The sequence below is a fragment of the Lagenorhynchus albirostris genome, chromosome 8, assembly GCF_949774975.1.
Source record: "Lagenorhynchus albirostris chromosome 8, mLagAlb1.1, whole genome shotgun sequence".
Taxonomy (NCBI): domain Eukaryota; kingdom Metazoa; phylum Chordata; class Mammalia; order Artiodactyla; family Delphinidae; genus Lagenorhynchus; species Lagenorhynchus albirostris.
Window position 1 is genome coordinate 18,935,423 of NC_083102.1, and position 25,285 is coordinate 18,960,707.

Here is a 25,285-nt window from a genome sequence, read left to right on the forward strand (position 1 = left end):
GATCATCTCAATAGATGCAGAGAAAGCTTTCAACAAAATTCAACACCCATTTATGATAAAAACCCTGCAGAAAGTAGGCATAGAGGGAACTTTCCTCAACGTAATAAAGGCCATGTACGACAAACCCACAGCCAACATCGTCCTCAATGGTGAAAAACTGAAACCATTTCCACTAGGATCAGGAACAAGACAAGGTTGCCCAATTTCACCACTATTATTCAACATAGTTTTGGAAGTTTTAGCCACAGCAATCAGAGGAGAAAAGGAAATAAAAGGAATCCAAATCGGAAAAGAAGAAGTAAAGCTGTCACTGTTTGCAGATGACATGATACTCTACATAGAGAATCCTAAAGATACTACCAGAAAACTACTAGAGCTAATCAATGAATTTGGTAAAGTAGCAGGACACAAAATTAATTCACAGAAATCTCTGGCATTCCTATACACTAATGATGAAAAATCTGAAAGTGAAATAAGAAAACACTCCCATTTACCATTGCAACAAAAAGAATAAAATATCTAGAAATAAACCTACCTAAGGAGACAAAAGACCTGTATTCAGAAAATTATAGGACACTGATGAAAGAAATTAAAGATGATACAAATAGATGGAGAAATATACCATGTTCTTGGACTGTAAGAATCAACATTGTGAAAATGACTATAATACCCAAAGCAATCTACAGATTCAATGCAATCCCTATCAAACTACCACTGGCATTTTTCACAGAACTAGAACAAAAACTTTCACAATCTGTATGGAAACACAAAAGACCCCGAAGAGCCAAAACAATCTTGAGAACGAAAAATGGAGCCGGAGGAATCAGGCTCCTTGACTTCAGGCTATACTACAAAGCTACAGTAATCAAGACAGTATGGTACTGGCACAAAAACAGAAAGATAGATCAATGGAACAGGATAGAAAGCCCAGAGATAAACCCACGCACATAGGGTCACCTTATCTTTGATAAAGGAGGCAAGAATATACAGTGGAGAAAAGACAGCCTCTTCAATAAGTGGTGCTGGGAAAAATGGACAGGTACATGTAAAGGTATGAAATTAGAACACTCCCTAACACCATCCACAAAAATAAACTCAAAATGGATTAAAGACCTAAATGTAAGGCCAGACACTATCAAACTCTTAGAGGAAAACATAGGCAGAACACTCTATGACATAAATCACAGCAAGATCCTTTTTGACCCACGTCCTAGAGAAATGGAAATAAAAACAAAAATAAAGAAATGGGATCTAATGAAACTTAAAAGCTTCTGCACAGCAAAGGAAACCATAAACAAGATCAAAAGACAACCCTCACAATGGGAGAAAATATTTGCAAATGAAGCAACTGACAAAGGATTAATCTCCAAGATTTACAAGCAGCTCATGTAGCTCAATAACAAAAACACAAACAACCCAATCCAAAAATGGGCAGAAGACCTAAATAGACATTTCTCCAAAGAAGATATACAGATTGCCAACAAACACATGAAAAAATGCTCAACATCATTAATCATTAGAGAAATGCAAATCAAAACTACAAGATATCATCTCATACCGGTCAGAATGGCCATCATCAAAAAATCTACAAACAATAAATGCTGGAGAGGGTGTGGAGAAAAGGGAACCCTCTTGTACTACTGGTGGGAATGTAAATTGATACAGCCACTATGGGGAACAGTATGGAGGTTCCTTAAAAAACAAAAATAGAACTACCATACGACCCAGCAATCCCGCTACTGGGCATATACCCTGAGAAAACCATAATTCAAAAAGAGTCATTTACCAAAATGTTCACTGCAGCACTGTTTACAACAGCCAGATCATGGAAGCAACCTAAGTGTCCATCGACAGATGAATGGATAAAGATATGGCACATATGTACAATGGAATATTACCCAACCATAAAAAGAAACGAAATTGAGATATTTGTATTGAGGTGGATGGACCTAGAGTCTGTCATACAGAGTGAAGTAAGTCAGAAAGAGAAAAACAAATACCATATGCTAACACATATATATGGAATCTAAGAAAAAAAAAAAAGGTTATGAAGAACCTAGGGGTAAGACGGGAATAAAGACAGATCTACTAGAGAATGGACTTGAGGATATAGGGAGCGGGAAGGGTAAACTGTGACAAAGTGAGAGAGCGGCATGGACATATATACACTACCAAACGTAAAACAGATAGCTAGTGGGAAGCAGTCACATAGCACAGGGAGATCAGCTTGGTGGTTTGTGACCACCTAGAGGGGTGGGATAGGGAGGGAGGGAGGGAGGGAGACGCAAGAGGGAAGAGATATGGGGACATATGTTTAACTGATTCACTTTGTTATAAAGCAGAAAGTAACACACCATTGTAAAGCAATTATACTCCAATAAAGATGTTAAAAAAAAAAGAAGTTAGTTGAAATATATATATATATGTTTTCTCACACACACACACACACACACACACACACAAACACACTTTTTCTCCCCTCCTCTTCTTGATTTGCAAAAGGCTACTGATAGAAGTTTAGTTAACCAGGGACTTTCTAAGAAAACCAGCCAACGAGACAAGGTCCTATTTCTTCTCCATCTGGAGATAAGACTATAAAGATATTTGTAAAATTCAAGTTGATCATATTACTGCTTATTCTGCCTGTAAATAAAAATCATCTCTCATTTGCTCACTTCACAGCCTTTTTCATCAACAGTTATGAGGGCAAGTTCCCTGGTAGCATCATGTCGGTAAAGGCAGTACTTATAGATTAATCACAAGCATGAGTTGGTCAATTGCCTGTTCCATGACACCATTTAAAGGAAATGTCAGAATGGGTACTTTTAGAAATTGAACACTCTTAACAAAGCAACTACCTTCCCACTTAATTTACTTCCCTTTATGTTCAGATTTCCTAAGTAAGATATTAAAAACCATGGTAAAGTGCTTAGGGAATGATTGGGAATTCATTTCTGGGATGGCTGAAAAAGAATTCAAATGACCAGGTTTGGTTATGCTATGAAACCAATTCAGTAAAGTGTTAACTGTAGAATCCTGATGGTGAGTGTGCGGGTGTTTTTTTTTCAGTCTTTTTAGATGTTTCAAATATTCTCACGATAAACTGTGGGAAAAAAATTGCTGGATTCTTATGTTGGTTGTCTAATCATGTATGAAACAAACTATTGGTTAAAAACTAGTGAAGCCTTTCATGTAATAGGAAATATTTTTCATTTCTGTAGGTGTAAGCATCATTCCCTTTGATGCTAATGGATTTTCTGAATGATCATGTGGGTGTGTGGACCAATAATAATAACAATTATGAGACAACAACTCAATATGTAGAGCAGTTCAGAAAGCCCTGCTGAATACATGATCTCATTGTACTCCTCACCTTCATCTTATGAGGTTGTTTGAGCTAGCATCATTCTCATTCTATATGAGGGACGTGAAGTTCAGGGAAGATAAGTGGCTTGGGCTTGTCTAAGGTCACTGGATTGACAAGACCAGATCCCCATTTTATATGCTTTTCCCACCATGCCATGATGAAATTTACATTTCCTGAATGGCTATGAAGAATCACAACAAAAATTCTATGAAAAATAAAAAGTATTAAACTAGTAATAGAATTAATCATACAAAAATAACACAACTTGATAAGAATCTAAAGACACAGATGAATGTTATGAGATTCCCAAAGTCCCCATTAGTACTGAAAGACTTAATTTGCTCAGCTGTCTCAGAAATAGACAGGTGAGTGTTGAAAGCCACGGTGACAATCTGAACAACCAAAGACAAGAACAAAGGCATCTTCTACTGCATCTTCCTGGATAAAAACTGAAGCAACCACTAGTTGGTTGGTTACTTGAGGCCTTCATGTGTCATGAAGAACCCAAACAATATTGCTGGTGAATATTTTATTTTACTTTTATTTTACCTTTATTAAGTAACATTTAAAGAAAATCAAACCCCCACACTGTGTTACTATTTCTTTCGGGTTAGGTAAACACTGAAGAATCAGCTTAGACCCCAAGGCATCTTGGTTCTAAGACTTATTTTAGCACGGTGAGACCATTAGCACCAACTCTCAGAGCTTACAGGGGAGAAAAAAAAAAAAATCAATTGATCAGCTCTTTTTTCCATTTAATGATTTTCATGATGACTTCCTACAGACCTTAAACGGGACTAATCTATTTAGGCTAATAAAAGCTAAATCTATTCTGCACCATGGAGTGCAGTGGCAACAACTGGCCGCAATGCAAATACCACTCAAATCCAACATTCTTCATATTAACATAATTTGATATGATGAAACCATATGCTATTGCTGCTGGCCACACTTCCCTGGGAAACGAACAAGAGGTTGCCGGCAGTACCTTGGCTTAGCTGGGGAAATAACAGGCTTGGGCATCAGTGTAATGGCAAATCATTACACTGTAAGCAGCTGTGTCTACCAACTTTCAGTAAGGCTTAACCAGAGCTCCAGCGATCATTCAACCTACCAAAATCTTTCATTTGGAACCTTCCTGACACCTAGAGTTTAGACCACCTTGGCCCTATTGCCTTAACAGCAATACTTCTACACTGCTTCCTGCCAGAGGGTTTTCAAGGAAAATATAGCAAGGTGAATATGTTGCATTCTATATAATTTGCTTCCAATTATTAGGTGTAGTGGGATGAATAGTGTCCTCCCAACATTCCACACACAATCTCAGAATGTGATCTTAACTTGGAAATAGGGTCTTTGTAGATAGAATTAAGGTTAGGGTTGAGGTGAGATCATGCTGGATTAAGGTGAGCCCTAAATCCAATGAGAGTGTCCTTATAAGAGCCAGAAATGGAAAAATGGAGAACATGGGAGAAGCCCATGTTAGGATGGAGGCAGAGATCAGAGTTATACTTCCAGAAGTCAAGAAGTACCAGGACCACCAGAAGATGGAAGAAGCAGGGAAGGGTCTTACTCTAGAGCCTTTGGAGGGAATGTGGCTCCTGGCCTCCATAACTATGAGAACATCAATTTCTGCTTTTTAAGCCACCTAGTTTGTGGTAACTTGTTATGTTTGCCCTAGGAAATGAACATAGTAGCTTTTTTTTTTTTTTTTTTGGCGGTACGCGGGCCTCTCACTGCTGTGGCCTCTCCCGTTGCGGAGCACAGGCTCCGGACGCGCAGGCTCAGCGGCCATGGCTCACGGGCCCAGCTACTCCGCGGCATGTGGGATCTTCCCGGACCAGGGCACAAACCCGTGTCCCCTGCATCGGCAGGCGGACTCTCAACCACTGCGCCGCCAGGGAAGCCTATAGTAGCTTTAATGGTCATCAATACTGCATGTTGCCTCTGCTGCTAACGAATGATCAGCGGGCAAGTCCAGGAAAAAGAGAAAGGAAGTGAAACAATACCATCTCCTGCTGTCACTCTAGGGTAGTGGAAACAGAAGTTATAGGTGGGTCTTAGAGCACAAAGAACAGGAGTGAGTAAGCAGCAAGTTAGTGATAAGAGGAGATGCAGGCTGAAATCTACAAAGAGATGGCAGGGGTGCAGAGGCACCGTCAGTACAAATCAGAAGTCTATGAAGGTGAGAGTCAGGGAGCAGGCGGGTAGCCGGTAACAGCGGGCAATGCTGAAGTCCAGATGTCTGTGACACGGGCAACGAAGGTGATGTGTTCTACCACCATTACTCCGCCTACACCTTAGAAATGATGTGTTCCTAGGACACAGATTTTATTATTCTTGTTTTATAGAGGAGGAAATAGATACGGAGAGGTTAGCAATTTGGTCCTGACCACAAAATTATCCATTGAAATGTCTGGGATTTCAATCTATTTGTATCTGATTCTAAGACTTATGGATCAAGCTTGATTCAAAGTATCAAACAGAGCCCTCTGTTACAAACCTAAGTGAATTAAAGAATGCCTCAATTATAATTTTTTTGTACTTCCTCTCAGGGCAATAACTGATTCTATGGAGTAGAAAGATCCAGGCCAGTGGCACTAATTCGGGCTGCATATGTCGGGATCATCTGGGCAGCTTATAACACCTGGATGCCCAGGCCCCACCCCTGACCAACCGAACCAAAGCTCTGGGATGGGATCTAGGTGTGTTCGGAGAGCTCCTGGGTGATTCTAATGGGTATTGTTGAGAACCACACCCCTCCAGGTAGCCAGCGAAAGCACAGGAGGATGAGGAAGAGATGGGAGTGTGGGGTTTGCAGCCCACCTCTAACCATCTGACTTCTCAGATGTGCTCTGACACATACTGGGGCAATAAGGAAAATGAAAATATGCTTTAAATGTTTCAAGATTGCCTAAAATTTTTGACTTGCACAGCTTATGTTTTTTTTTTTTCCTCCAATGATGGGGGAACAGAAGCCAAAGCATTAGGAAAGCTGTCTCTGTCTCACATTGCCCTACATGAGCCAGAAAACGTAGTCTCATCCTGTGTCTAGAAAGAACTTTGCAAAATTCAGCAACGTGCTAGACTAGGAAGCAGCTTCCGCTGCTGCTGCTGCAAATATTGTTTTTACAATTTCTGTGCCTGTATGAAACAAAGCTGAATAGCTTTTTGAAGTTAACTACTGTTGTTTGTCTCAAGGCTAAGAGTCCAGAGTGTTAGAGCCCCATTTCCTAACCTCCAGCTGGAAACGCTGGCATTAAGACAATGCTTCTAAAAGTTCTGTCTCTATTAAAATCAACGAGAGGGCTAGTTAGACCAGAGATTCCTGCATCCCATCCCAGAGTGGAGTGAGGTTCAGGAATCTGCATTTCCCACAAGCTCAGCTGATGTGGATGCTGCCCGTCCACGGATCACACCTGGTGTTGCACTGGTACAAGGCCGTGCTTCTCAAAATCTCATGTACATACAAATCACCTGGGGATGCCGTACATATGCAGATTCTGACTCAGAGGTCTGATGTTCCTGTCCACAGACCACTAAGTAACAAGGATACCGGGTATTCCACTGGGAGGTAGGGGAGAAAACTTTACTTGTAGTTTTTGTTCATACAGATGTCCATTCAGCTATGTGATAGGTAAGGGATTAAAAAACTTAAGCATTAGCCCCCCCTCCCCTTTTTTGGGTGGAGATACTAAAGAAGAATAAATTACATTCCCCAAACAGTGATAAACTAGGGAACTGAGGGAATTTTTCCTCATGTCTGATAAATGAACAGTTGGTAGATGCCTGTTACATATAAGGCATGAGGGAGCATCCACTTCAAACAATCAATTGTTTCCATAGCTCCATGTCCGGAATGCCAGAAGATCTGACTCAAGAGAAATGAGGAATTTCTCTTAATGGATTTCTTTAATTTGAATCAGTATACTCTGTCTTGCAATGGATGGAGCCATTTTGCAGAAAAAGTGATGGTAATAGAGGCCTCGCAGATGGTAAGAGCATGAAGTATAGTCCATCCTGCTTCTATCTGAGAGCATCAGAGGCATAAGAACTGTGACATTTTAATTTAAACATTGTCATGAATCTTAAACCCAAGACCATGAATCTTACACCATGGGGGCAAAACACGCACACCCATGCCCTTGTACTAAAGAAGTCATCATTCATTCATTCATTTTCATTCACTCAGCCATTTATTCAACATTGCTTTCTCTATAGCAGGCAGGTTGCAGGAGCTGGGGATTTAGGAGGGAACCATCTGTAACAAATATCCGAGCTATTCCATCTGTTGGAAAGTGGTTTAGACGCTGAGGCAAGAAAGATGGTTGGTTTTACACTTCTACTCCTGTGAGGCAATATACGGATTTAGAGCAGTACATCTCTGGCTATGGTGAGAGTCTGGTTCCAAACTCTCCCCCCATCCCCCCAGTCTGTCACAGATGTATACTTTTATAAAATAAATAAAAATGAACTACTGGAAAAAAGAAATTTTTAAAAACCCGGTGATAAAAACACAAGTCCCAATTTTTTACTGTTAGGTTCAACAGACAATGTCAAATTGCTAAAAAAAAAAAAAAAAAAAAAAAAAGTGTCTAAATGCTTACTCTTAAACTCTGCCCATCTCATAGCAGACTAGTAACAAATAGGTTAGCGCACGGGATCCAGGGTTGGGTCGCCTGGGTTTGAATTACAGTTCTAGCGTTGCTAGCTAGGTGACTATGGATGGGCAAGTTATTTAATTTCATTGTTTCTCAGTTTCCTCCTTATAATAAGAATGCCACCTTCACAAAGCTGTTGTCAATGCATATAAAACATTTACAAGTCAATACATATAAAGCACTCAGTAGTGTCTGGCTCACAGTAGATGTTTTAAAGTGTTAGTTGTCACCATTACTACTGTTTACTATTATGAATGCTATCATTACCACCATTAGACTTCCACTGTTACTACTATCACTTTGGGCATCTGCACAGTTGTTTCACCTATAAAATGGTGCTTGTAATTTCTTCCTTCCTATTTCCTTCCTTCCTTCCCTCCTATGAATTCTGTGCCTAGAAAGTAAAACTACCAATGCAAAACTACATTATCACCCAAGTAAATGCCCCCTTATAACCGACTGTCTATCCTGACCAATGTCATTTCAAAGAGGAAAGGACAAAATGTCCTGGGGTTTTCTGCGTCTGCACATCATCAGATAAGTAGATGGAAGCAGCACTGAGACAGCAGTCTGTCCACTCTCTGTGGAGAATCCAGTTGGGCTGATGCTTCATGACACTGGGTGCTGCCTCCGGGGAAAGGCACGATCCCTTCCACTCTGTGACCAAACAACAGTCTAGCAGAGGGAATGACTTTGAAGGACATGTAATTGAATACTTAACCTGCCTGCATTTTTCACACATACATATATTTCTTCAAGCTCCCTTCTTAACAATTGTTTTGTATTCTCAGCCAAAATGGTTGAGAATAATTTCTCCATTATTTTTCTTTAGTTACGTCTAATTAGCTGAGAATAAAAATATCAAGGTGACACTGAAACACATTTAAGAAACATTGAAATTTGAGCATGGGAAATTATGTTTGAAAACAATTTACAATCATTACAAAGCAAGAGACTTTCTCAAGATGGGAAAGGAAAATAACCACCTCTTCACTTGCTTTTGTAACCTCATAACTGACAATATTAAACAAATTTACTGATATGGTCTAACTAATTTGCATTCTTATAAAATTTTTATGAAGAAAGAGAGGACAACAAAATAACCAAATAAGAAAGCAGGTGTTTGGGCTCTGTAAACATATTTGGAGGTTGATAACTTGCATGGCCTTAGTTTTAAGACTTACTCACTTACATATAACTATCATATCTTGACAAGGTCAAAGAGAGGAGAGGTAAAGTTGGAGTTCTTACATAGCCTCAGAATGGAGTAACTGACTTAAAGAACAAGAGGCGTAGCAACATGTACAAATGGCTGGTGATGAGGTTATGAGTGACTTGACAAGCACATCGGTAGGCTGCCCAGAGATGCCATTTAGCCAGCAGTGTGTGGCCCTGACATGGCCCAGACTGTAGTCAACTAGTGGAGTTTTAATCTGTCTTTGTTACTCAAGTTGAAAATCATCATGTTTAATGAGCCAGCATCTTTAGTTCCCAGATTCACTCTGTAGTGCATTATTTCTCTTACATTTAGTACGCTAAGCATATTAAAGTTGCTCTGTGCAGCATACGGCATGACCCTTGAGGGATATACATACTGAGAGGTTTTCTGATGGAGAGGATGTTAATGATATTGTCAGACATAAGATAAATGTAAACAAGTTTTTGTCACTCTCTTTCTCATCTTCCCACTCTGACTCTGCAGTTAAGACTCTCAAAATTTATTCACTGTGTCCATCCACCCATCCATCCATCCATCCATCCACCCATCCACCCATCCACCCATCCATCCATCCACCCATCCACCCATCCATCCATCCACCCATCCATCCATCCACCCACCCACCCACCGACACACATAAACATTCATTCAACAAGCTATCGAGTGTCTTCCTACTGCCTGATACTGTACTATACTTTTGGAACTTAATTTCTAGTGGGAAAAGATAGGAAATCAACAAGCTAGAAAATAAATGATTATAGTTGTGCTAAGAAGGAAAAAAATTAAAATGTTAAAATAGTGACTAACTGGGGAGATCTATTCATGATCCTAACAAAAAACAGAATTCCATTCAGATGACTAACTGAAGAAATATTAATGAAAAGATGACTGACAGAGGTACAGGCAGCACTGAAAGAAGCAACAAGGGACGCTGAGGCACCCAGAGACCAGTAACAGCAGAAAGCTATCATCAAGGGCCAAGGAGGAGAGATGGCGTTACCAGCGTCCTGTGAGAGCTGAAGCCATACAGGAAGTGTCGCCTGGCAGGACCTCTGGTGACAAAGGGAGGCACCCAAAGACAAAACTATGATCCAAAGTGGAAAGGAAGGAGATAAGAACCCAACCTCTTTCTCCTTTCGCCCTCCAATCTCCTGCTAGTGCTTCCTATTGGCAGAACCTGATCACAAGTCATTGGCAAGGGAGTTTTGGTGACACAGTTCATAGTTTGGCTTCAGTGTTGAGAACAGACAGATTCGGAGCAGGAGGTGGGGGCGGGGGGGAGATGGAGAATAACCAAGGAAGGGGACCTACTTAGGCAGGATAGTTAAGAAAAGCTTCCCTGTGGAGGGGACGTTTGAACAGGCACCAAGAGAAGATGCCGGCCATGCAAAGAGCCAGTGGAAGAGTAATCCAGCAGAGGGATGGGATGAGTGGGCACATGCCTTTGCTATTCTCCCTTCTCTGCATCCCATACTCAGTACAGATCCTCACTAGGAACACATCTAACATAAACTCAGGTAATGCAAATGAACACTTTCCTGGGTGTGATGCTATTGTTCAAGTTCTGGTAGAAGTGAATGTCTCTATTCTATTTTCTCAATACCATAGAAGAATTTGCTTATAAAAAAAGAATGCTCACAACTAGGACATTTCCCTATGAAAGGGCCAGCATTTCTATTAATTCTAATGTACAAAGAAGGAAGAACCAAGGAAGACATATATAAAAGCAGGTAAAGGCAGGCAACTGAAGCAACTATATATATATATATATATATATATATCACTTATAGAACTTCTCTTTGAAGATCTCAAGTCTTCTACATTTTGAGATATCCTCATACCATGCAACTTACATAAAACTATGCTATTGTACCCATCATTCTCTTAAATGAAGAAACACTATAAAGATTCAATTACAGTGTAATAATAATTAACGTATAGCCAGAATTGAAATTCATAGTAATTTTCTTTTAGTCTTATATTTACCTCTAAGTCACTGGCTTAAAGCATATAAAACAAACACCTCAAGTCTATTAATCCATACATCTGACAAACTATCTTATTTCTGTTGTCCAGAAACCATTTCTTTATACAATGAAAGTAAAATTTTCATATTAAGATGATCATCACTTAAATTAATAAATGATCTGACTTTTAAAAGCCAGTTTTTTGGGTGGGTTCAAATTCACTGTGAGCTAGCCAAGTTATATACGGTAAGTCAGCCCTCAAATGGTACGGAGGGTTTACTGTTGGTAATTGAGGTTAGGCAGAATAACTTCCTTCCTATAAGTCCTTCTACTCCAGGATGCATTCACCATTGGAAAGAGAGTTCTTTTCAAGGACAAATTCCAGGCCAATAATGAGGAGTTGCCTGTATGTTAATGAGACTCACCATCTCTCATATTCAAAGCTAACCACTTTTTTCTTAAAGATCTTCAGGAATTTCCATTATCTCTACACTAGTCCTTAATTTCCCTGGTGCCTGTTTAATTTATTTCCTCTTGTTTTGTCCCTGATGAATATGGAAACAGATGGTAACTCTTCTCCTTCTTTTTTCAATTTGTGACTCTTGCCAAGTCAATGAAAACTGCAGATAAAAACAGTAAGTTCAAACGATGTGATTACCTGTAGGAGAGGCCGCTGCACCCCCAGCACTTTCATGGTGTCTGCATTAGCTAGGATCTTCAGGGGGTCAGATGTTTTCGTGACTCCTTCAATCTCCTTGTTGATCTCAGCCAAGACCTGATTGAGGAAGATGTTTTTGATGTACACGGTGAGAAACTCACGAAGAGGACACTGTTTGGCTGGGCCAAGTCCCAGGGCGTGCTCTATCTCCTGAATGAATCTGAAAGATAAACAGAGCACAACCACTGTTAAGTGTATCAGACAGATAGCTACAGAAATATGACCAAACACACATGGGTATCTCTGGCTTTTGCTGCTTCCATGGAGAGATGTGGGGAAATTACCAGAATTCTCAACAAGAGCAGGTCACTCTATTTTCCATCTACATATTAGTTTTTTCTAACACAAGTTATTTCACTTATTCAATAGAAATAGGATGAAACAGAAACAAAAATTCCACACTAGGGGGAAAAGAGGAGAGACAAAAATATTTTTTATTAATTCAAGAAGGAAATAAGAATATAAGAAGCAAAAGAAAGCATTACACAAAAAACCAAATTATGATGCAAAGTACATCCCAAATACTGCATATTTCTTACTAGGATCTTTATACGTGTAGATAGAACTTCTAAAAAGAGAGAGAAAGAAAGGATAGTATTTAAATTTATGATGCTGTTGGGAGGTTATGAAAGGAAACAGGATGGGAGGTGGGGGCAAAGGAGAACTTTAACCTTATTTGTAATGATCAATTTCCTTTATTAAAAACACTTAAAGTACACATAGCAGAATGTTAACTGTCAAAACTCAGAGATGAGTATGCAGATATTTGTTATGTTATTCTTTGTACTTTTCTACACTGGCAGTTCCTGCTTTCATGGTTCTGATATGCACAAATGGAAGTTACTAAAGTTTAGTGAATAACACCAGTACAACAAGATTTGAATTCCAGTTACCACAGTATGTTAACTGTGAGTAATGGCATGAAGTACAAACTCTAGGGCTTCAATCTAGAAATCTCTCGGTAAATAATTAATGTTTATCATAATCAATGATCAAACATGTCACTTCTTTCAAAGTCAAGCAGTGACTGGTCACTGCACATCCGTTACGCAGTTCATGGACAGACAGCAAAGTGTGTAGCTGTGTTGTCTCCTTGTCTCTCAGTGATAGACCCATGTGACAGTTTACAAAAATGGATAACTGAAAAAATGAATTGGCCCAAACACCTAAAAGTACAGGGGAAAAAAACCCCTGAAAGTAACACTGGGAGCGACATTTGAACTGAATGTAAATGGATTTACAGAAGAAATAACTGACCCTGGGAACATCGACACTGGCCCCATTTGAGAGGTATCTGCAGCCAGAGTAAAGGTGGACTTACTGACCTTAAAAGAGAAAATGATTGTGATAAAAGAGATGAAGACACCCCAGGGGAAGGGATGTAGGCAAAAACTGTTACCTTAAAGGAACCCTTGGAGACGTTTCATGACATTGAAAAGCAAAGAATAAAATGCTGGCAGCTGATCTAAACTGAGAAGGAAGTATGACATTTCACCAACGCACAGAAAAGATGCTCACTGTGTATCATAAAGTACCCCAAAAGAAGGTGGCAAGCACTGTTCAAATTACTCTTGGTAAGATTTACAAAGAAAACACTTTAATTCTCAGTGTTTCTAATGTTACAGTGTATGAATACATATTAGTTCTACTTTTCATTTCTGTATATATTTGTAACTGACAGTAGAGAATTTTTAATGTTTTCACAAAAAATTTTAAAGTCATGAAACAATTGTGATTTTTCCCATTGATTAATATTGCTTTGCATGGTGAGTTTTACAGTTCCACAATGCTTTGCAAAGTAAGAGTGGCCTCGTACTTTAAATTTTTCTCAAAAGTGTAGAAGCGAAATAAAATGACACAGAATCACATGAAATAAAGACAAAAAAATGAATGACTAACTGGGAATATATATGTGCAATTTATGTCACAGATGACAATTAGTAAAAAAAACAAAGAACATGGTAGAAAAATGATCAAAAGACATGAAACGACAATTTACAGTAAGTGACCATTAAACACACCAAAAGTTTTAACTTCATTCATAATGAGAAAAATGAACTATACTGAGATACCATTTTTTTGGTAATTAATGTATTTTTATTATTTATTTATTTATTTTTAACATCTTTATTGGAATATAATTGCTTTACAATGGTGTGTTAGTTTCTGCTTCATAACAAAGTGAATCAGTTATACATATACATATATCCCCATGTCTCTTCCCTCTTGTGTCTCCCTCCCTCCCACCCTCCCTATCCCACCCCTCTAGGTGGTCACAAAGCACCCAGCTGATCTCCCTGTGCTATGCAGCTGCTTCCCACTAGCTATCTATTTTACATTTGGTAGTGTATATATGTCCATGCCACTCTCTTACTTCGTCCCAGCTTACCCTTCCCCCTCCCCGTGTCCTCAAGTCCATTCTCTACGTCTGCGTCTTTATTCCTGTCCTGCCCCTAGTTTCTTCAGAACCATTTTTTCTTTTTTTAGATTCTATATATATGTGTTAGCATACGGTATTTGTTTTTCTCTTTCTGACTTACTTCACTCTGTATGACAGTCTCTAGGTCCACCCACCTCACTACAAATTACTCAATTTCGTTTCTTTCTATGGCTGAGTAATATTCCATTGTGAGATACCATTTTTTATACCCATGCATCAGCCAGATTCCAAAAGTTTGAAAACACACTGTCGGTTTAAGTGTGGACAAAGAGCCATTCTCATATACTGCTGATGGGAGTGAAAAACGTTACAACCCTCATGAAGGGCAAATTGGCACTATCATCCAAAACTACAAATGCATTTCCTTTGACCCAGAAATCCCACTTCTGGGAAATTCTTCCGACAGCTGTTATCTAAATATGGATGAGATGATCTATGTACAGGGTACAGAGATCAGTGGAGCACTGTTTTTATGGCAAAAGACTGGAAACAATGCAAAAGATCCATCAATGAGAGATCAGTTAAATAAACTATGGTGAATCTACACATTTTGCAATACTGGTCAGCAGCCCCAACTCTCAAACGTGGAAGCTTTTGATGCACCAACATGAAAAGATCTCTAGGATGTATATTGTTAAGTGAGAAAAGCAAGGTATTTAGCAGTGTTCATATTTACTATATTGACCTGCATATAAGAATTATATAACCTCATTTATTTACTATAAAGACATCCTGGAGGGATTCACAAAAAACTAGTAAAAGTGAGTACCTACAGGAAGAAGGGATGGTGGTGGGGCCTGGCAGAGGACGGGGAATATACTTTTCAATTATAACTTTATAATCATTTGATTGTTTTAAAAACTGTGAATATATTAGCTACTCAAATAAAATTAAATTAGTGTAAAAATTATCGACATTTATCAAAGACTATATTTTATAAATTGCTTTCCAATTAGACCACATTTAAAGTTTGGTGTATAAATGTTCCTTAAGTTTAGCCGTTTAACCTAATTAAGAGTTTCCTTTACTTAATAAATAAATACATCGTGGTTGTTCTTCCATATCACCAGTGAAACATTCCATTAACCTCTGTGGCATGTGGAGGCGGGGGGGGGGGGGGGAAGGAAGGAGAACACAGGGGATTATCACAATCGCCCAGGAAAGTGGAAATTGAGAAGCCATGACAAACAGCAATGAGGTTTCTTAATTGATGTAATCAACATGGAAAGGGAAATAAAAGCCCGACCCAAAACAAGATATAATAAATCTTTAAGAAGAGAATGAGTAGAAGAAGCCAGGAAAAAAATGAAGAAATAAAGAGTACATAGTTAACCATGGCTATAATTTTAAGATCTCCAAATACCACATCGTACTATGTTGCCTCCTTCTGATCTCATCTAACCCTCAGAGAAACCATCCACCCAGGGGCATCTTGGTCCCCTTGGTCTGACTCTGAAAGACAACCACTGTTATTAATTTAATAACAAGTAAATATACCAATCATCAGAAACGCTATTTATTCTTTTCAATGGGACTTAGAAGAAGAGTTTTCTGAGCAGAAGTACTTCTTGCATTTCCAAAATCTTTACCAGTTATTAGGAGGAGATTTTTAGTAGTTAACCTGCTCCTAAACAAAGTGACAGAGGCTCTAAATTATCCACTTTTTCTTTTTTTCTAGTCCCTTATTTGTCTTTGGTGCCCCTAAAACATGAAACTGCTCTGAGCAGCACGGATGGAGGCGCTCCCATTACTTTCAGCTGAATGATCTCTTTTGAATACAAATCATTTATTCCCTAAAGCACACACATCAGTCTAAAATGACACATTCAGGTTGATGGTGTCATCTCTAACTTGAGGGGACCCATTCAACATGTTTCCAAATCTGCTTTGGGAGCTGTGAGGGTCCTCACTGTTCAGAAGGCATAAAACATGCAGAAGAGAATGAAACAGAAAAATTAGGGCTGTCTCACCAGCCTCTTCTTTTCTCTGGAAAAAATGAGAAGCGATCACATTAAATGGCAAAATGCCCTTTCTTGGGCAGGAAGGACACAGAATAAGAACTTTCCTAGGCATCCAGGAGGCGAATCACACTCACAGTCACTGCAGAGAGGAAAGGTTTAGGGAAGTGGGAGTGGCCAAGGGCGAGACACGTAAAGTAGGTATTCCTGGGTCTGGATCTTGAGTGTATAGTCTTGGGCAGATTACTTAGCTTCTCTTCATCTTATTTGTATATTCTGTAAAAATGGATATAACATGCAGGATTTGTTTTGATGATTAAATAAGGAAATAAAAGTTAAGCGCTCAGCACAGAGGCTGACATAAAGTCAACTGCTAATTAAGTGACGGCTGCTGCTATCTGTATAATTACTATCAGTACATAAAATCCTGATGAGGTTGGAGACTAGAGCAAAGTGTGACGCATTCTGTGATTGTTTTCACTTGCTCCTTTACTTTCCCATGCAATTATCTGTAATTGGCAATATGGGCCATTAGATTATTACTATGACTATTTCAGGAACACACGGGATGTAGGAATGACCAAAGCCCCACGTGGCCAGGGGACAAGTGTAAATTTCTCACTGATGTATCCTCAGTGCCTAATACTAGTCTACAGCTGCTACACAGTAGGTTCTCAGGAAATAACTGGTGAATGCAGTGTTGAATAAAATTAATAGCTCCTTTAATTTCAACCCATAGCTCCTAAAACTAGGGCGTGACCTCTCCAATAAATAATGTCCTTCTCCCAAGGATTTGGACTGGAGGTCCAAATAAAAGATTCATAGAAAAAGAAAGAAAGAAAATTAACCCATATCTCCACCACAGATGCCTTGGACTGAAAGAGTGTTCTCTAGTCCTTGCCCACCTTCTCACATTGTTTTTTGCTTTATGCAATATGGTTGTTCACAGTACTTCATATTTGCCCTTTCACAGAGGATAATACTCATAATTGTAAGATTCATTCCATCAATACATTATTAACCCAAACATCTATTAAGAAACATTAATGCTGCTTCCTGGTTTTATTACAGATAATCCTACAGTGAACATCTTCATTTTGCTTCTGTTGAATGATTTCTACATGTTAAGATACTGGGAGTAGGGCTTCCCTGGTGGCGCAGTGGTCGAGAGTCCGCCTGCCGATGCAGGGGACACGGGTTCGTGCACCGGTCTGGGAAGATCCCACGTGCCGCGGAGCGGCTGGGCCCATGAGCCATGGCCGCTGAGCCTGCGCGTCCGGAGCCTGTGCTCCGCAACGGGAGAGGCCGCAGCAGTGAGAGGTCCACGTACCGCAAAAAAAAAAAAAAAAAAAAAAAATACTGGGAGTAGCTCCTCATCATTTTCCATGGGTTACTCTATATTTTATTTCCCCCGGATTCCCAAAGTATGCTGCATGTATCCGTTCACCTATTAAGAACCGTAAAAGTAATCTGTTGAATGGGAGGTAGGAGAGTCAGTCACGGGTACAGAGGAGATTCATCAAAAAGCCCTGTTTTTCCAACAATGCTCCTAATCAGCTTTATGGAAGTAAGAAAACATTGAATTTTGAACAGTGGAAAGAATCTCATTAGGAAAGAAAACACTTCAAAGTTAAGATGGAACACAGATGGAACCCTGTCAAAAGGGTATTATCTAATCTTATGAAGTGCTTTCACACTAGGGATTTCCTATCCTTGTAAATGATGAGAAGGCAGACACAAAGCGCAGGTACATCTGTGTATATGGAACAGAGAGAATGAGAATCAAAGAGGCGGATCTACATAATGCTATAGGAGGAGTATCTAATCATAGGATTTTGAAGAAACTTATTCACATCAGGCTCCCAAACCTCAACCTGTAGAGTAGGATAGACCAAAAAACACATGAAGAGTGTAGGCAACCTATTTTTACTGCCTTTGAAAGTCTACAGCACGGATCTTATTTCCTAAATTCTAATGTTGCCATTTGTAAATATTTCACCAAAGATTTTATTGTCAGATTATCATCAACCAGTGGGCCTCCAAAAATCTGTACATATGCAGTGCCTATATTTTAAATTTACTCTTTCTTATAGCAAGTATGTGTCCTTTGGAATGCATACATGAAGACACAGTACCCACACCTGACCCAGTATTTTCAAAATTTTTATACTGATTTGATTTCTATCCAGGAAAATTATACTAATTAAAATTTCACTCAAGCTTCCCAAGCCCATTCCTTAACCCAGACTCCTCAACACAAATTCCATCTTATTGTAAAGCTCCATTTCTTCCATTTCATCTCAGCCAACGATTATGGCTGCCACCAGCTGGAAGTATTCTTGAACACAGAGGATCTGTACTGTATTTTAGAAGTTGCAATGACAGCAATATTCAGTTGAATGAAAATACTTGCTCACAGTGTATAAGTATTCCTTATATTCACAGCCTAGTAGTTTAAAAAATTCTACGGCCAACATTATCAGTAATGGGACAAACTGACGTCATGTGCCATATGACATGATGCAAAGAAGAATACAGCAACACTTCTTTGATATTCTTGCCAAAAATGCATCACCTGAATCCAATCAGGGGAAATAAAGTCTTTCCAGAGAACCAAAATATAAAATTAAGGGTACAAATTTCAGAAAACTCAAATTCAGAATTCTGGCTTTTGGAGTACAAGGAATTCATTCATGGCTCTCCCACAAACAATGTCACTGTTTATTGGTAATTCTGTTTGTTTTCTTTTCCTTCAGTGATACCTGTTATACTAAGGCTTTATTTATTTATTTATTTTAATAGATCTTTATTGGAGCATTAATTGCTTCACTATACTGCGTTAGTTTCTGTTGTACAACAAAGCGAATCAGCCATATGCACACACATGTCCCCATATCCCCTCCCTCTTGAGCCTCCCTCCCATCCTCCCTATACCACCCCTCTAGGTCATCACAAAGCAGAGAGCCGATCTCCCTGTGCTATGCTGCTGCTTCACACCAGCCAACTATTTTACATTCGGTAGTGTATATATGTCGATGCTACTCTCACTTCGCCTCAGCTTTGCCCTCCCACCCCATGTCCTAAAGTCCATTCTCTATGTCTACCTCTTTATTCCTCCCCTGTGACTAGGTTCATCAGTACCATTTATTTTTTTTTAGATTCCATCTATATGCGCTAGCATACGGTATTTGTTTTTCTCTTTCTGACTTACTTCACTCTGTATGACAGACTCTAGGTCCATCCACCTCACTATAAATAACTCAATTTCATTTCTTTTCATGGCTGAGTAATATTCCATTGTATATATGTGCCACATCTTCTTTATCCATTCATCTGTCGATGGACATTTAGGTTGGTTCCATGTCCTGGCTATTGTAAATAGTGCTGCAATGAACACTGTGCTACATGTCTCTTTCTGAATTATGGTTTTCTCAGGGTATATATCCAGTAGTGGGATTGCTGGGTCATATGGTAGTTCTAGTTTTAGTTTTTTTAAGGAACCTCCATACTGTTTTCCATAGTGGTTGTATTAACTTACATTCCCACCAACAGTGCAGGAGGGTTCCCTTTTCACCACACCCTTTCCAGCATTTATTGTTTCTAGATTTTTTGATAATGGCCATTCTGACCAGCGTGAGGTGATACCTCATTGTAGTTTTCATTTGCATTTCTCTAATAATTAGTGATGTTGAGCATCTTTTCACGTGCCTCTTGGCCATCTGTATGTCTTCCTTGGTGAAATGTCTATTTAGGTCTTCAGCCTATTTTTTGACTGGATTGTTTGTTTTTTTGATATTGAGCTGCATGAGCTGTTTATATATTTTGGAGATTAATCCTTTGTCTGTTGTTTCATTTGCAAATATTTTCTCTCATTCTGAGGGCCCTCTTTTTGTCTTGTTTATGGTTTCCTTTGCTGGGCCAAAGCTTTTAAGTTTAATTAAGTCCCATTTGTTTATTTTTCTTTTTATTTCCGTTACTCTAGGAGGTGGGTCAAAAAAGATCTTTCTGTGGATTATGCCAAAGAGTGTTTTTCCTATGTTTTCCTCTAAGAGTTTTATAGTGTCTGGTCTTACATTTAAGTCTTTAATCCATTTTTTAAACATCTTTATTGGAGTATAATTGCTCTTTAATCCATTTTGAGTTTATTTTTGTGTATGGTGTTAGGGAGTGTTCTAATTTCATTCTTTTACATGTAGCTGTCCAGTTTTCCCAGCACCACTTATTGAAGAGGCTGTCTTTTCTCCATTGTATGTTCTTGTCCCCTCTGTCGTAAATTAGGTGACCAAGTGTTCATGGGTTTATCTCTGGGCTTTCTATCCTGTTCCATTGATCTATCCTTCTGTTTTTGTGCCAGTACCACACTGTCTTGATTACTACAGCTTTGTAGTATAGTTTGAAGTTGGGGAGCCTGATTCCTCCAGCTCTGTTTTTCTTTCTCAAGATTGCTTTGGCTATTCGGGGGCTTTTGTGTTTCCATATGAATTGTAAAATTTTTTGTTCTAATTCTGTGAAGAGTGCCATTGGTAGTTTGATAGGGATTGCACTGAATCTGTAGATTGCTTCGGGTAGTACAGTCATTTTCACAATATTGATTCTTCCAATCCAAGAAATGGTATATTTCTCCATCTGGTTATGTCATCTTTGATTTCTTTCATCAGTGTTTTATAGTTTTCTGAGTACAAGTCTTTTGCCTCCTTAGGCAGGTTTATTCCTAGGTATTTTATTCTTTTTGTTGCAGTGGTAAATGGGAGTGTTTCCTTAATTTCTCTTTCTGAATTCTGTTTTTGATGTATACTTTTGTATATAATGTATATCATTATCTAAAATATTTTAAACATAAAATATTTTAATTCTTTTCACTTTGACATTTCCTGATTCTGTCATATTACCACACACATGTTTTGGTAGTCTGGAGTGAATCATGTACACAAAATATTTACCTGATAGGCCTGGGATTTTTCTCCTGATCGCATGTATTAGAACCAGTAAATATGTGTGATTTATTCCTCTGAACTCCTACATTCTGCAGAATCTTACAATATATCATTTCCACTAAAGTAACTTCTAATCCAGTCTTGCCTCTCTGCAGAGATGTACCATGCTTACTTCCACTGAGAAGCTCTGAATCTCTTCTACTGTATAATGGCTTTAAAGACATTAAAAAAAAAAATCTGAACCAACTCCTCCCTTTCATTTAGTTCAAGGTTTCTATGTGAAAAGCTACGAGACATTTACAGGCCTATAGGAGCCCTGCTTAAGTTGTCAAGCATATTCAAAAATAAGTCCCCATGTCACCATTCTCATGGTCAAGTTTAATATATGTACATTTAATAATGTCCCAGGACACAGATATTTACAAATATCTACATGAAAAACTTAATTAGCAATAAACAGTGATGCACTATTTATGACAGAGACACGAATAAATAACTTTGTGCTTTAAAAGCCAGAATTCTGAATTTGAATTTTCTGAAGCTGATTTTGTGTTTTGGTTTTATGGGAAGATGGCAAACAACAGCACTAACCACCACCCTATAGCCTGAATGACACATTAGTTATGAGGAGACCAAAAAAAATGCACATTTTCCCTCAAATCCAATAAACAAATAATCTTCAGAGCCAGAAGGAGAATGAAACACTGACTGCCAAATGCAGAACTTTTCTGGAGAAATATGGGCCCATGTGAAAAGATGCCAAGCAGTACTCACAAGAGTCCTGTGTGCTCTTCCTTCACATCACTCTAAGGGAACCAGTGGGCTATTATGAGAACACAGAACTCTCAAAATCCCTACCATCCTTAACTGGCTATGAAAAAAATCAATCTACAGCCCAGAGTAAAATCCATTCTTGGACACAAGCCCATCCTTGCACAAAGAACTATGTCCAGTTAGCTGTACTCAGGTAAATGGGCCTCTGGAATCAAACTCAAGTGACGCCAGGCAAAGGCTGGACACAACTCAGTGTAAAAAGCAGCTGCCCCAGGGCTTCCCTGGTGGCGCAGTGGGTGTGGGTCCGCCTGCCGATGCAGGGGACGCGGATTTGTGCCCCGGTCCGGGAAGATCCCACGTGCCGCAGAGCGGCTGGGCCCGTGAGCCATGGCCGCTGAGCTTGCGCGTCTGGAGCCTGTGCTCCGCAACGGGAGAGGCCACAACAGTGAGAGGCCCGCGTACCGCAAAAAAAAAAAAAAAAAACAAAAAAAAAACAAGCAGCTGCCCAGCAAATACGGCTCCTTTACAACATATTTCTTACTTAGTCAGTTACTCTCAGATACGACATTTAAGGCACAGAGCAAACTGAAAATAACTTGGGCCAAGAAGGAAAGAAGCCTCAGAGGAATTGATTGGAGATATATTCAACTGACTCAGATGATCTGACTCGAAAAAGATCATTTAGAAATGATTTACAAGGGACTCATTCAGAAACAGCAGCAACAGGCATATTTAAGACCATAAATCAGTGGAACATGAAAACCGAAGAAAAATCCATAAAGGTTAATGCACTTTGGAGCACATTTGCCTCTTAATTCATGGGAGTAAGTCACCGGCACATCAGGAAGAGTCTCCCCCAACAGTCTGTAATCGTTCATGCTGAGTGTAACTACTTTCCGTGGCTTTTGTATCTGAAGGTTTTCTGGGTAAAAGTGCAAAATACGCTCATCATCGCAGAGCCCAATCATGGCCTCAGTCCATACCCCTAGGAGACAATTTGCTGAACTAATGAAATAAAAAGGGATTTGGGTGCTCTATTTGTAACGAGTGAAATTCATGCTTAGGACGAGAGGAGAAAAGAGGGAAAAATCATTAAGTAGAGGGAGAAAAGAATATTATCTACAAAATTTGAGCTCTGCAGGCTTGTAAACAAATTTAACTTTAAAAAATCTTACCATGAGTATATTGCAAGTGATTTGTGACTACATTTAAGTGTTCCCTCCAGACTGAAAAGCACGTTAGGTAGAATGAAGTAAGCCTCTTTATAATGACAGCTATTTGTATTTTTTAAGCATATAATTGAGAAATTGAAAGAACCCAAATGCTAACTCTTAATATTAAGCAATCTTTTTTTAAACAAAAAAATCATGTAAATAAGGACTACTGATATAAAACTCAGATAAAATGATAATCCTGCTTCTTCCAATAGGCCTGGAATTCTGTTTTTATGCTTTTCATTTATCTTATTTACAGTAAAATAACCTTTTCTTTGTATTTTTTAATGGAAGATAAGGCTGTCAGGAAAATTTTCAAGAAAAAAAATCTCAACTTATTACAAAATGTCTATCATATCACCTGGAAACTTATGTGTAAAATATTAAATATACTTTATTTTAGGTGGTTCATATCAGTCTGGCAAATTTCCTCCCTGTTGCTACGTGAATAGAAGCAGTATTAATAACTGATTACATCTATTGAGTTCTCACCATGTTCTAACTGAAGAGCTTTATATGTATTATTTTAGGTAGTTCTTGCAATAATTCCCTGAAGTCTGCCCTATTATAATAATATCTGTATCCTACATACGATCCATGCAGGACTTCACTCTATCCATCGTACTTTTCTAACATTATTGTCTCCCGGATGTTTGCCCCTGGGGTTCGAACTGTTGAGGAGGGCTGGTGAGCAGAACACAATCAATAGAGTCCATGCGGAAAACCCTACTAGCGTGTGTGTTGAGGTAGTGGAACCTTGTGTGAATTGAGAGGACCATAATATTGCTAAATACAAATATTTGAATATACCAAATTACTTGTCTTGAAATATAATAAATCTGATCTCCAGTCCTAACTTCTTTCCCCAAGCTCCTAACCTGTGTTTGTAATCACCTGTTAGATACTTTCTCTGGGTATCCTCTTGTTAACTCAAACAATGTCCAAAATGGAACCTCAGAGCTGCCCTCCCATTATTTCAACCCTCTCTTTCTGTGTTCTCTATTTTTGTACCATTCCCATTCAGTTACCCAGTCTTCTTGCTACTCATGCAAGACGCTTCCAGGCTTAGAGACATTTTCTTTATATTATCTCGATTCACTTCTTTATTCCTTCACTTATTTAAGCAATATCTATGGAGTGTCGACCTTATGCCACATACTGTTATAGGGGATAAAGCGTCCACGGTGAAAGCATACTGCCCAGGGGCTGTTGTGCCCATAGCACATGATGTGAATGGTACCACCTCAAAGAGTTCCATGCCAGAGCCTGAGAAAACATCCCTGTGTCTCCTTTTGTAACACCTGGCACCATACTTTAGCCTTTCATTAAATTAGATGATGTAGATGAATGGATGGAATTTGATATAAGGCAATTTATTTCCCAGGCCTTCCTAAAACAATCTCCTAACTGGTTTTTCCATCTTTCATCCCTTCTTCCTTCAATGTATCTAACATACAGCTACTGTATTAATTTCACTAAAGCACAGATTATATAACTACTTGCAGTTTCACGAACATGCCCTGCTTTCTTACCTCCAGGTCTCTGTCCATGGTGGTCCATTTGCCTAAACATTCTGCTCATACCTCTTTTTCCCAAATGTAATTTGCTCTACAGCCACTAGCTCAGATAATACTTTCTCCAGGAGGACCTGTCCCTCGAGTCTAGGTTGAATGCCTTTCACTTTGTCCCCCACAGCACCCTAGGTCCACAGAATATTCCTGTTGAGGTATCTGTATTCCCTCCTAGTTTGTTAACATCCTGAGGAGAGGGGATGTGTCTTGTTCCTGTAGATAGTGTTTAGTACCTAGTAGGTAATCAAGAAATAAGTAACGTATTTCCACTTCCAGTCATTAGCAAACTTTGTTTTCTGTGTCTTCTCCACATTAAAAAAAAATTCCACATCTTTTTTCATGATGTCCATGTGCTCTACTTCTAGTTCATCCAGGCGTTTTCTATATTGTGACAAATAAGCTAGAGTGGATGTTTAAAAAACTGTCATTTTCACTATAACCTCCCTTCAAGGACCCATTCAA

At 39.0% G+C, this 25,285-nt stretch overlaps 1 protein-coding gene across 3 annotated transcripts in view; it reads right to left on the reverse strand.

Annotated features, from left to right (window-relative positions):
- EXOC4 (exocyst complex component 4) overlaps positions 1-25,285 on the reverse strand; it is an 815,814-nt gene that overhangs the window by 229,143 nt on the left and 561,386 nt on the right. For all 3 annotated transcript variants that reach the window (XR_009541913.1, XM_060156642.1, XM_060156644.1), the window contains exon 11: positions 11,873-12,092. Coding sequence is in view for 2 of the 3 variants with exons in the window: in XM_060156642.1 (XP_060012625.1) it covers positions 11,873-12,092 (220 nt within the window). In the remaining variant the exon portion in view is untranslated. The remainder of the gene's footprint in view (positions 1-11,872; positions 12,093-25,285) is intronic.